This window comes from Narcine bancroftii, chromosome 5 (assembly GCF_036971445.1).
Source record: "Narcine bancroftii isolate sNarBan1 chromosome 5, sNarBan1.hap1, whole genome shotgun sequence".
Classification (NCBI taxonomy): Eukaryota; Metazoa; Chordata; class Chondrichthyes; order Torpediniformes; family Narcinidae; genus Narcine; species Narcine bancroftii.
Window position 1 is genome coordinate 165,479,534 of NC_091473.1, and position 13,376 is coordinate 165,492,909.

The 13,376-nt window shown below is 39.1% G+C and overlaps 1 protein-coding gene across 18 annotated transcripts in view; it reads left to right on the forward strand.

Annotated features, from left to right (window-relative positions):
* The window catches only part of LOC138764132 (protein FAM107B-like), a 196,789-nt gene that overhangs the window by 158,759 nt on the left and 24,654 nt on the right, over window positions 1-13,376 (forward strand). For 13 of the 18 annotated variants that reach the window (XM_069939560.1, XM_069939569.1, XM_069939571.1 and 10 more), the window contains one exon: window positions 5,793-5,967. In XM_069939560.1, the coding sequence (XP_069795661.1) occupies window positions 5,793-5,967 (175 nt within the window). Of the gene's footprint in view, window positions 1-1,687; window positions 1,863-2,312; window positions 2,337-5,792; window positions 5,968-13,376 lie in introns of those variants that run through there. The other 5 variants (XM_069939567.1, XM_069939574.1, XM_069939573.1 and 2 more) reach the window with 3 other exon arrangements.

Below are 13,376 nucleotides of genomic sequence, written 5' to 3' on the forward strand. Positions count from 1 at the left end.
TCCACCAACAACAATCTTGCACTTAATGTCACGAAAACAGAGGAGCTGATTATTAACTTCAGGAAGGGAAAGCCCGTAGTATACAAACCATTGATCAATGGGGGAATCAGAGGTGGGTGGAAAGTGTGCTGACCTGTCTGATATGGGGAACACCAGTACCCTTGAGTGTAAAGCCCTCCAAAAAGTAGTGAAAACAGCCCAAGACATCACAGGCAAAACCCTCCCCACTATCGAGAATATCTACATGGAACACTACTGTCAGAGAGCAGCAGCAATCATCAAGGATCCACACCACCCAGCATATGCTAATTTCTCACTGCTGCTATCAAAAAAGAGGTATTGGTGCCACAAGACTCGCACCACTAGGTTCAGGGCTGCTACCCCTCCACCATCAGACTCCTCAACAACAAACCCAATCAGGGACTCATTCAAGGACTCTGACATTTTATTGATTATTTTTATTCTCTTTGTTTTGCACAGTCAGTTTGTTTACATTCATTATCTGTTTACAGTCTTTTATTTGTTTACATATATACACTGTGTACAGGTTTTTGCACTACTAATTTGTGGTAATTCTGCCTGGCCACAGGAAAAAGGATCTCAGGGTTGTATGTAATGTCATCTATGTACTCTGACAATAAATCTGAAATCTGACATGATTTCCCTGACCCATTGGTTGTAGGATTGCTTAGATTTTCTTTGTAGCATATTGTTTAATGCTTCAGCTAAACAATTATTTGTGCTTTGATGCCATATTTATAATTTTAAAATCATTAGTTGAACATTAAGATTGAAATATTTCACTGAAATTGAATAAATTGGTGGCTCATTTTTATTGATACAAAAAGCCTCCAGTCCTATTTTGATTAGAATGAAAAATCTTCATTACAGCACCATGACAGGAGGGGCCATTGCATTGCAAATAAATTTAGTGCTGGCAGGAAATGCATTAATCCAAGGCATTGCTTTGCTTATACAGTGAGAGTGCATTGCCATGGTGAATGGAAAGTAGCAGCAATAGGCATTAAATGGCTGGGAAGGTTAGTTCTTCCCCAGAAACCTGTAGCATTTCTGAAATGAGCACTTCCTATTAGTGATTATGAAATGCAACATAAAGTTGAACTTTGAACTGTTGACATTCAAGAGAAACCAAGTATCGCATGTTTGATCTATGGGACTGGACTGAGGATTGTGTCAACGCAATGGCATTACGATGTTTGAAAAAAAATCTAAGACTTCAGTTTTAGACTGAGGGCAAATGGATACAATAACAATATTTTCCATTTGACTGGGTTTCCAAATTTTATTTATAAAGAATATATTTACTTACTTTGTGTGAAGACATAACCTCCCAGTCGTTCTCGGCCGTTTATTCTCCTCACGTTCTGCTTTAAGTAGTCCCTTACTAACCACAGGGTACTTATGGCATCCTATGGGATTACGTAAGAGATTATGTAAATTGGATGTGAGTGGAATGAAAAAGATTGAGAACCACTGGCCTAGGCTAAGAATGCAGAGAGCCTCTTTCATCCAATTGTACACTTGTCAGAACTAAGAGAGAATCTGCAACCAGAAACTCAAGTTCACATGAAGTACATTGAGCACTGCCTTTAATGTTGGCACTGTTTTGTGTTTGGTTTATTTAAAAACTGTGCAAATCGATCAATCGATGCTGTTTTTTCTTCAGAGCCATATAACCTACCCTGAAAGCCACCACAACCTGTTCTTAATGTCAGGCAGCATCTGTGGAATGAGAAACAGAGTTAATATTTCAGGTCGACTACCATTTGTCAAGCAAGTTTTGAAGTTGCAGAGAAGGTGAAGATTGGCGCGGACAGGACCAAGGGGATAGCTGTGATAAGGTGATGCTAAAGTTCCATAGGAGTAAATTGTAGAGGTTATGACTTGCACTTCCTCCAGTCTGGTGTAGTGCATTTGGTATTCATCATCTGATTCCCTTACAGTTGAACAAAAGTAAATGCATATCATGTGACCATTTTGTGGAGCACCTTTTTTCAATGTACAGGGATGACTCAGGACCCCTATTGCTACCACATCATTCTCCATCACACTCCCACTTTAACATTATTAGTCTGTGGCCTCCAGCACAAGTTTGAGGAATAACATTTCATCTTCCACTTGGGCATGTCATATCTTTCTAGACCCTATATCAACATATGCAATTCCAGACCTCGCCCTCTATCCATATTGGAAATTAACATTTCTGCTGTAAATGATCTAAGTTCATTCCATTTCTCTTGTTCTCTCTTTCACACTCTTTCTGCCCACAGGAATTCATTGACTGGACAACCTCTACAAATTATCACCTATTGCAGGTATTATCTGTTCATCCCTAAACTTAAAAACTAACTTGCTTCCTCTCTTTGCCAGTTGCAAAGAAGGTACCTTAACTCTGTTTCTCTTTCCACAAATGGTTTCTGACAATGTTGAGTTTTCCACCGTATTCATTTTTTAAAAATTTCATACACCTTATGGATCTATTTAAAACTACAGTCTTTGATTACGCTGAGTAATCGTTTGGTAATTTAAGCAAGCCTTAAATAGGCCTCCCAACATTTTTGTAGAAAAGTTAGAATCTATTTTTTGAATAGCCCAGTGGTTCTCAACCTTTTTCCTCATCCCTCATTGACTCGTTACGTGCACGGGTTCATAACTCCAAAGGAACCGGGCCAATGACAATTTTTCTCAAGCAAAACATTTCAGTAACCTTAAGCAATCCCTTACTAATCACAGAGCACCGCTGGCATAGGGATTACTTCAAGTGGACAGTGAGTGGAAAGAAAAAGGTCGAGAACCATTGGAATAGATCATAAAATCAGATCAATTGAAAAATTAGCTGAAAGAGTTGTTCTGTGAAGTGGAATAAAATGTTTGCATTCTGGTTCATATTGTGATTAGCACCACACTATTACAGCACTAGAATCTGGGTTCTCATCCGACACTGTACATTCTCTCCGTGGTTGCACAGGTTTCCACCAGGTGCTCCAGATTCCCCCCTTGTTCCAAAGATTTACAAGGTTTGTAGGTTGACTGGACACAAGCAGTGCACCCTCTTGGGCTGTTACTGTGCTATATCATTAAATCAATTGGTGTATTAATGGAGGATCTAGATATTGTGTAAGGGTATGGCTTGCAAGCTATTGTGAAGAAAATTAGAGAAGTCTGAAACACAATCCGAATTTGATTGTTATTCCACCCTGTGAAGAACCATAAGCTCTCAATTTGAACTTGTAGGTACTGCCTTTTGAATTAATTTATTCAAGTAGAGACAGATTAAGGATAGTGAACATGGCTTTGTATGTGGTAGTTGTGTTTAACCAATCTTATGGAGTTTTTCGAGGAGATTACCAGGAAAGTTGATGAAGAAAAAGCTGTGGATGTTGTCTACATGGACTTTAGAAAGGCCTTTGACAAGGTCCCTCGTGGGAGGTTAATCAGGGAGGTTCAAATTTTAAATTGACCCTGTATTGAATGTGCCCAGAAGTATTGAACTGCACGTTTCACAAACCTTTCTACGACTGATTCCACCCGCATTGAATTTGCCCATCGTTATTGAATGAAGATCTACCGGGACCAATGCCTGAAGAGGGCGCACAAAATCAGTGAACCGGTGCGGACTCGAAAGGCCAACATGGCCTGGTTCCGCTCCGTAAATGGTGATATGGTTATGGTTAAGTGTTCTCTAGATGGAATGAAAAGTCTGGGGTAGAAAGATGACCACCATTTCCCTCCCAACACCAGTGAAATTCTGCATCGTTGATAGAATGCCATTCGTGTGAGCAAGCCTGAATCAGAATTGGGTTGTGGATTGGACTTTGACACTAAATGTTCTCTTTCATAGTTGTATTTATTGCCTAGGTTTGGCCTGACTGAGATCAGTGACAGGGGCATTTGGGACACTAATCAACAATGACTGTGGTATGAAATAGCAAGCGACACACATTACCACAAAACAATCTTTTGTAACATGCTTAAATATGTTTAATAGCTGATCATGCACTGATTAGCCATTTTTAGTTCGTTGTATAATAGAGGCAATCTTAACTATTAATTCAAGTGCCAAATTTTCAGCCTGAAAAGAGGACAGGGTGCAATTTAATATTGATATCATGATCTCTCGCAACCGAAGGAAATATTTTTTTTATTTTTCATTAAACATTGACAGGAGGGGCCATTGCATTGCAAGTAATTTTAGTGCTGGCAGGAAATGCATTAATCCAAGGCATGGCTCTTCTTATACAGCAAGAAGTGTTTTTTTCCTTCAAAAATTATTGGCACTGACTTGAGGAGAAATCTGTTTCTCTGTGTTTTTCTCTGGCTTTTTATATCTCTCTGATAGAAAGAGGCTCCCAGAGAGAATTAGAATTCTGCGCCTGCAACCCATGTTTGCACCACTTGTCCTCAGATGATTAGGTAGCCGCAACAGATTCTCACACGTGTCCTTTAACTCATGTGAGTCACCTGGCCTGGAAGAGTGGAAGCTAAATTGAATGACAGTCAGGACTCAAAGACATTCTTGGGGAGCACATCCTATCTAATCTGTGGGGCCTAACCAGGACTGAATGGCCACAAGCCTTCAATTAAAATAAAAATGACACGGGATTATGGGGCGATGTGTTTGTAGTTAAAGAAACCCCTTGTCCATTAAGGTGCCATTGGGTGAAAATGTGAAATGGCTGGATTTATCCAGTCACCCATTAGGTGCTTCCTAACTACGAAAATACTCCCGAGTTGCATTAGACTATTTGATGCAAATGTGCATGACGGAGGTGTGGTGAACTGCTGTATTCCTGATTACCTGGCTCCGCCCTGTCTTGTGACTGTACCTGTGGCCCCTCCCTCTTTTGACCTTGTATAAAGCCTCTAGCACTGTGGCCCTGCCCCAGAAAGCCCGGGTCACGCCACAGGATGGGGTCCTTGTCCATTGTGAATAAAAGCCTCTCGAGTTTATTTACTGTGTGTCAGGAGGCAAAGTACAAGGGGATGCATTTGAAATGGACAGAAGTTCCCGGGCAACACAAGAAGCAAAAGAGTCTCACAAGTCTGGATATTCCCGTAATGCAGACTTAAGTCATACCTCTTCCTTCAGATTGCTTTCAGCTTTCTGGTGTTTCTGATTATTAGCATAATGATGCAGGCCTCCAATTTAATGAAGTACCTTCCTAAGAGTTTGTGGAGGATTACTCCTCAATGAGCTACCGGTCACTGATGAGAAAAGATTTTGTTTTAAGTTTCAAGTAAGCATGAAATGTACAAAGTAGCTATTGGTCTTTGGCCTTGCTTTGGAACAAATGACAGAGGACAATGTATTGACTTTTGCATATTATTTCAATATGCCTATCTACATAGGAAAATGTTGTCAACGTGCACTGACCTTTTTTTAGAAAAAAAATCCAAGAAATGTCAAAATAGCCCAGAGCTCTTGTTTGAAAACATTTGTAACTTGCCTCCCAATTCTTATTAAATGACTCAACCTTCTGTAAAACTGTTGTGCAAGAAAATGGGAATGGAATTCAGAGCAAAAAAATTAGTTATTGGAGGGACTCACTGGGGCAGGATGCACCTGTGGAGAGATTTGGAGAATTGATGCTTTAATTCAAAACCCTTCTTCAGAACTGAATGTGGGGAAAAGATAGCCAGAATAAAGAGAGGAAGGGTAGAATTAAATAGAATTAGCATTTATTTGCACAATAAACCAAGCACGGTAAAGATTTTTGAACATGAAGTTTATGTGGAACTTTAGACTGACAATATGATGACCTTCTCTCTAGCTTCCATGTACTCTGAAAGGCACAGTGATCCTTCCGAGATCAGATGTCTCATGGCAGAGCCAGATTATTTTGATAACAACCCTGACCTGATCAGACCCAAGAAACTTCTGAATCCAGTCAAAGCTTCCAGAAGTCACCAAGAACTGCACAGAGAGCTGCTCATGAACCAGAAGCGGTGAGGAAGTGATGGCTCGTGTTATCTTGTAACTCTGCATTGTTTTAAACTCTTTTTGAACGGTCAGTCCAATATGACAACACGTACATATGGGTCAGAGTTGGTTTAAATTTTTTAATAAGATTTACACACTCTCTTGAATTGTGATGCTGTTTAGAGATGGTAATAACATTGTATTCATACAATGGAAATTTTACTAAAAAATTTGTGTGGAATCTGTACTTCAGAATTTGCCATTTATGTTTAACTCGGAGTGTGAGAGCATGCTAACCTTGGTCTTCCCAGAACTTTGATCTCTAATATAATTTGCATTTAGTAAACAGGAAACAGAAATGACAAAAATAAATGTTCTGATCTTTGCAATTTATTTTATTGTGAACTTTCGTTATGTCCTGCAATGCACAAGTTTTAATTTACCTATAATCACAAAATATAGAGAATATTTAATGTTTCTGTGGTGTACGTTCCTGGTCACTTTGTGAAGTTGGGTAGAAGGTTCAGTTTCACATTTTGCTAGTTTCTGCCTATTTTTGGTATAAAATCTTGTTGACAAAGGGATGATCAGTTGGGCTGAAATATTTGTGGTAAATTGTCAGAGGTTAATGAGTTTAGATGTTTGTAATTTTTTTTAATTGCAAACTGTTGCATTTTCACATGAATGTTTTTGTTAGAAATATTCTAGGTACAGTTTGTTAGTCAGATAAGAAAGAACATAAAGAAGAAATTGAAACAAACAAAGAGATGCAGCATCAACAATATTTAACGATATACTGTCTCATAAAGTGGTGGCCAGGTATAAAAAGATAACAATACTCTACAAAGCCATGCTCAGAGCGCATCTAGATACAAGGTCATGAAACGGCAGCCTAGAAAAGATAAACAATGTGAATCGAGCTGATTCATTCACAAGCAAGTTGATTCCCACAATCTCACTAAATTTGGGATGAGCTGAACAACCGTCACCATCAGTCATTCCATCAGTGGACTCCCATGGAGCCTGACTGGGCATTAATGATCATTTGAAGTGGGATTATCAGCCTGGAGGTTAAAAAGAAGAAAGGTAAATGTGGATGTTTATTTTTACTATTTTTAGCTTAAAACAGTAAATATTTTTAACAATGTACACTTTAATCAATTTTATTTGAATATTTAGAACATATCATTTTAATTTTTTTTAAATGATAAATTCTGTAAATGTAAATCAGAACATCAGAATTAGGAGCAGGAACCTAATCCTTTGAACCTGCTAAATGCCAGAGAAGGCTTTTGGATTTTCACAAATGAGCTTCCATGCCCTGGTGTTGGGGAATACTGCGGATGAGGCGTGGTTACCACTGAGACCTTTCTACGCATTGATGCATTCTTGGGATCGGGGCAAGATGCCTAGAATAATTAGTCCTCTGCAATCCTGTATGGTTGGTATGGCGAACACAGAGACAAACTATACATAATTTAGGCCAATGTTTGATTTGGAATCAATAATTGTTTTCAATGTTACTGGAACTCCAAGAATAAGATCATGAGGAGAATTTGTGTTCGGCAATTCATTATACCTTGACTGTGTAAACAAATTGAACCCTTTAGAATTTTGAAGGGATTAATAAGGTGATCAGGTAGTTCAGTGTAGGAACCTATAATCTTAGCCATTCCACTCAGCAGAATTTAGGAAATGATTCTTTACAAGAAACGAAGGAAGTGTTTACTCTCTTCCTTCAAAAAGCAGCAAATGCTAGCTAAATTAATGAGCTAGATTTTACTTACTTGTCTCACCAGTCATGATTTTACCTGGGCTGAATCTAGATGGCAAATTTTGCTTGTTCTGATGGTGCAGGAGTTAGATTGTGAAATCTTGATGGGCCTTCTGTGGTGATACAATGGAATGATAGAATGGCTCTGATGGGCTCTGACCACAAAGCACCTAGAAGCTTTGACAGTTGCCAAAACCCTGCCAAACTTTCTCTGAAATGCAGAAAAGTACAATTCATGATTAAATTTTAATGTAATTAAATCCCCAAAATATTAAATTATAATTAATAATAGAGATTATGGGCTGAAACTGCATGCAAAAATGTGCTTGTATGTAATATGCAATGGAAACTCATCAGACTATTATTCTTGCTCTGTCAATATTAAACCCCCCCCGTCATGCTTCTGGCACCAATGTGGAGATGATGCCCTCACACATGAAGGTGACAATGCCCCACTTTTCCTGAAATGTGGGTATGTCCTTCAGAGAGACAGGAAATGGGCCTTTATAACAAAAACAAGAGATGATGATGCTTCAGAGATAATAACAGGGGTGCCCTGATTATGTCCCAGCCCCCAGGAGATGAGGATTCGCTGTGAACGGGTTACATTTGGGATAAGTACTTGCTCTTCACTGAAGGTTTCCATTTTCTCCTCTAGCACAATTACATGGCCTTCTTCAATCCACTGAATCGTGATTCTCTGCCATACCTCAAGTTGCAGATTTCCCACTGTCTGAGCCTATTCCCCCTTGGACCTCTCCCTGCTCTTTCACCCTCCCCCCCCCCCACCCTTGCATTCTGTGATCTGCCCCTCTTGGTCAGCTGAGCAGAGTGGGTAGAAGGAATGCCTGAGTCCAGTATGTTTAAACACTCAAAACCTGTTGCCTTGTGTACAATTCCTTGTGCCTATTTGACAAGGAATATTGCATGTTGGCCTGTTGAACATGACCTGTTCTTGGAATGGAACAATTTCCAGACAAATTTCCCTCTTGTAAGAGAGGGAAGGATAAGTTTCTCAGAATCCCTATATTAGCAGTCCCTGATCACTGTTCAGCTGACTGATTATGGAGGTGGTCGAACTGCTGTGTGAGCAAAGATTAAATAGACTGGATTTGTATTTCCCAAAGCTTGGAGCCAGAGCCAATCAAATTGAAATATAGAAAGTTCTGACAGGGCTAGGTAGACCAGATATAGGGAGGATGTTTTCCTGAGCAGAAACAAGAGATCACTATCTTGGTTATGGGGCAGTGGATTTAGGACTGAATTGCGGCACCAAAGGGCAGTGACTTTACTACAAGTTGATGAACATTTGGAGCTGAAGGCAGTTTATCTAACTTTCTTAAAATTACAGCCCCTTTTCAACCTTAGGAAGGCATGAAGGCTGAGTATTTATATTTAGGAAGTTTTGTTTGAAGAAGGCAGGTTTCTTGGTGCAGAGACAACAAGATAGAATGTCATAGAAACATGCTCAAGCCGACTTTTGCTACTATTTTCTCTGTTTCTGTTGTTAATTCACTGAACCATCAGTTTAAATGCACAACAATGAATTCACCAAAAATAAATTGGAACAGTCGCTGAGAACTTGCAAGTCTGCTGGATATTCAGATGTGTTTCCATTCACTCTGACCATGAAATTTCCAATAAGACAAAGCCAGAGTAGTGGCCAGAGTAGTGTGTTTTTTTTTAAATGAGGTGATCCGAGAGTGGAGTTCATCACATTCACTAGACCAGAGGTGTAAGTAGACATACAGCGTGGTAATAGGCCATTTCAGCCCACGGGAGGGGGGGGGGGGTGGGGGTGGTCTAGGTTAATTGGGTGGCATTGTCTAAATTAAAAGGTTGGCCACCCCTGGTCTAGACTATGACAATGTTACAATCCTGAGAGATAAGAAACAAAACTACCATTCAAGCTTTTCATCTCCAGCCAGCTGTTATTCAGACCAGAAATGTACTTTTTTATTAAACAGCAGAATGTTTGTGTCTGAGCTGGCTAACAAATCTCTTTAGATTTTTGGCTCTGGTTCATTGTGAGCCAAAATTATTTAGATCCAAAATAAATGCTTCCCATTTTAGTAGTGACCGCTTTGGATTGTAATATATGAACTGGTTGCATGGAGACTGCATATAATATCAACAGAACACACAAGGACCTGTTGACTTCAGGCAATTGGAGATAAAGCCGGCAGATTATTTAAAAATAGGGAGAGTTAAAAATGATTCATCGATTAAGTTCGTTTGACGTGAAGTCACAGTTGTTTGTTTCCTCTGGTTTTTGAAGTAAGTTTGGAATGTTTCTTCTACTGGGAGCCTGCTTTCAATCTGCAGTAAGATGGCACTTTCCTTTTTACCTTTTGATGCTTGCTTCCATGATTAATAAGAACCCAAAGAAAGGGCCGAATTGCATCAATCCATCCTAATGAAATGTATGGGATACAAAATCTGGAACTAATGGAAATGCTTGTTAAAGCACTATCCATGTTAAGAAGAAGTCTCCAAAATGCCACCAGAGACAAAATTGATAGGAATATGGTTGTGATTGGGTTTAAGCCAATTTCTTTTTTTTTTTTTTTTTTTTTTTTTTAAATTTTTTATTTTTCACACCATAAATCACAATAGCCATGATATACTCCTCCTCTTTTCCACACATTTACAGTGACTTTTTCTCCCTCCCCCCTCCCTCCTCCCAAGCCACCCCCCCATCCCCCCCCCCCCTCTCATCCATTTTAGTTATACAATCTAGGTTGCATTAATTCAGTTAGACAATGTTGTCATTCAACAAAAATACACCAGAAATTCTACTGAGTCCATTTTTTTCTTCTCTTCTCCTTCCATCAACTTAGGTAATGTTTGTTCCCGGTAGGTTTTCGCTATTGTATTTAATGTAAGGCTCCCATACTTGTTCGAATATTTCAATATTATTTCTTAAACTATATGTTATTTTTTCTAATGGAATACATTTATTCATTTCTATATACCATTGTTGTATTTTCAAATTATCTTCCAATTTCCAGGTTGACATAATACATTTTTTTGCTACAGCTAGGGCTATCTTAACAAATCTTTTTTGTGCATCCTCCAAGTCAATTCCAAATTCTTTATTTTTTGAGGGCATGCAATTTGCTTACAATGCCATGTTGGCTTTGAACATGTGAGAGTCACGAATCTCCAGGTTGTTTGAGCCACTACAAACATACATGAAACTCCCACGATAGTGCTTTTCAACCCATACTGTCAATTTAGCAATAGGAAAGAGCCTGAAGAACTAAAGAGGGATGGTGAATAGAGACGGGAAAGGGGAGGTTGATGCCAAGAAAAACAGAACAAAATTGTCTTAACTTGACTATGGAAATGTACGGTGGCCGGCTTTTCAATGTACAGTCTAGAGGGTGGTCAGGTGAGTGCTCACATTTAATTTTGTGCATGGAAGTGCCAATTAACATTAGAGTGGGATTTTGGTCTTCAAATCAACTGTGTGGCACAGTGTTTTGTAAGCTGTTATTAAATTTCAAAGCTGCAAATTGAATTTGGAATGTTCTTTGCATGGGAGAGAAAAAAAGTCAGATTCTGGATTGAAGCGCAAGCCATGAAGAACAACTAATCTTGGAGATGATACAGGTCACTGCATTTGGAAACAAAGTGGAATTTCTGGTATGCTGCTATCGCAGTTCATTTCTAGTATCGAATGCTTCTATGGAAGTTTGTCAACTTTTTTTTGACATGGATGTGGACATCAACAAGCAATGCGAAAGGAAATAAAGATTCTTTTTATCGTGAGGAGGGAGGGAGATGTTGTTGAATTCTTTCCATGCATGTGTGGTTTTTCTGGGAATTTTAATGTATTATACTCTCAGGTATTTCTCTACACCAATTTCCCAAAAGCCAGATTAATAATGGTGAACGGTGTCACTACTAACACAATAATGTTACTGACTTTTCCACCCAGATAGCAGCTACCTCCTTCAATGTTGAAGACTCCTGAGAAGGCGTTATTGATTCTGGGGTGTTAAATCCTCACACGTATTTTTGGAAATCAGATTGACAATCAGGGATGATGGTCTGTGTGTTGATCCAACTTCACCACATGGTTATGGCTGCTCTTTGGTTTGCTGTTCAATGGTTTAGTGAGTCAAACCACATCAAGGAGGACAAACTGGCTGCAATGTTAAAGCAAAAGAACAAATTTGTCAAATAAAATAAGATTTCAAATTAAGATAACCTTTAGGGTTATACTGATTTTTAGATGTGTGATGGCTCGCTACAGAGATAGAAATAGTTCATACATCTTGATCTGTATTCAATTTGTTTATCTCAGATACCATTTGGAATGGGTATCCTACAGTTAGGATCTGTGCTTTGATCACAGTGAATAAGGGTGGTTAAATTCCCAGGGCCTGACAAGATATTCCCTCGGATCTCGAGGGAGGCTAGTGTAGAAATCACACAGGCTTTGACAGAAATATTTAAAATGTAGTTAGCTGTGGGTGTGGTGCCGGAGATTTGGAAGGTATCTCATTTTGTTCTGTTGTTGAATTTTTTTTTAAAAAAGCTCAAAAAGTAACCTTGGAAATTATAAGCCAGTGAGCCTGATGTCAGTAGTAAGTAGATTATTGGAAGGTGCTCTAAGAGATTGGATTTACAATGATTTGGATAGCCAGTGACTGATTAGGGATAGTCAACATGGCTTTGTGCGTGGTAGATTGGGTTTAACCAATCTTGTAGAGTTTTTTGAGGAAAGTTGATGAAGGAAAGGCTGTGGATGTTGTCTACATGGACTTTGACAAGATCCTGCATGGGAGGATGGTCAGGAAGGTTCAAATGTTGGGTATTCATGGTGAAGTAGTGAACTGGATTTGACTGGCTGAATGGGAGAAGCCAGAGAGTAGTGGTGGATGATTGCTTCTCAGATTGGAGGCCTGTGACTAGTGGTGTGTCTCAGGGTTCGGTGCTGGGACCATTGTTATTTGTCATCTATATCAATGATCAGGATGATAATGTGGTAAATTGAATTAGTAAATTTGCAAATGGCACTAAGATTGGAGACGTTGTGGAGAGCGAAGAAGGTTTTCAAAGCTTGCAGAGGGATCTGGACCAGCTGGTAAAATGGGTTGAAAAATGGCAGATGGAATTTAAGTCAGACAGGTGTGAGGTGTTCCATTTTGGAGGGACAAACCAAGAAAGAACATACATGGTAAATGGTAAGGCACTGAGGTAGGACAGAGGGATTTAAAAACAGGAACATAATTCCATGAAGGTGGCATCACATGTTGCTAGGGTTGTAAAGAAAACTTTTGGCATATTGGCCTTCATCAACCAAAATATTGAGTACAGGAGTTGGGATGTTATGTTAAAGTTGTATAAGTTGTAAAGTTGTAAAAGTTGTAAAGTGTACTGATAGAGTGTTAGTTCTAATCCTGACCACTAGGGGAGTCAGAAATGAGCTGTTGCATGTTGGGTAGATTCAAAATGGATGCCTTCACAAGGTCTTTTCTGTTTGTGTTCTAGCTAATAAATATATTTGTTTTAAAAGAACCCATTTCTTTATTACAATAAAAGAAACATCACACGGTAACAAGAGTGGAAGAAACATCGGGAGTGTGCAGAGTCAGTAGCAGTCAATATCAACAGCAAAAATATGAAGAGGTTAAAGGATCCTGACACTGT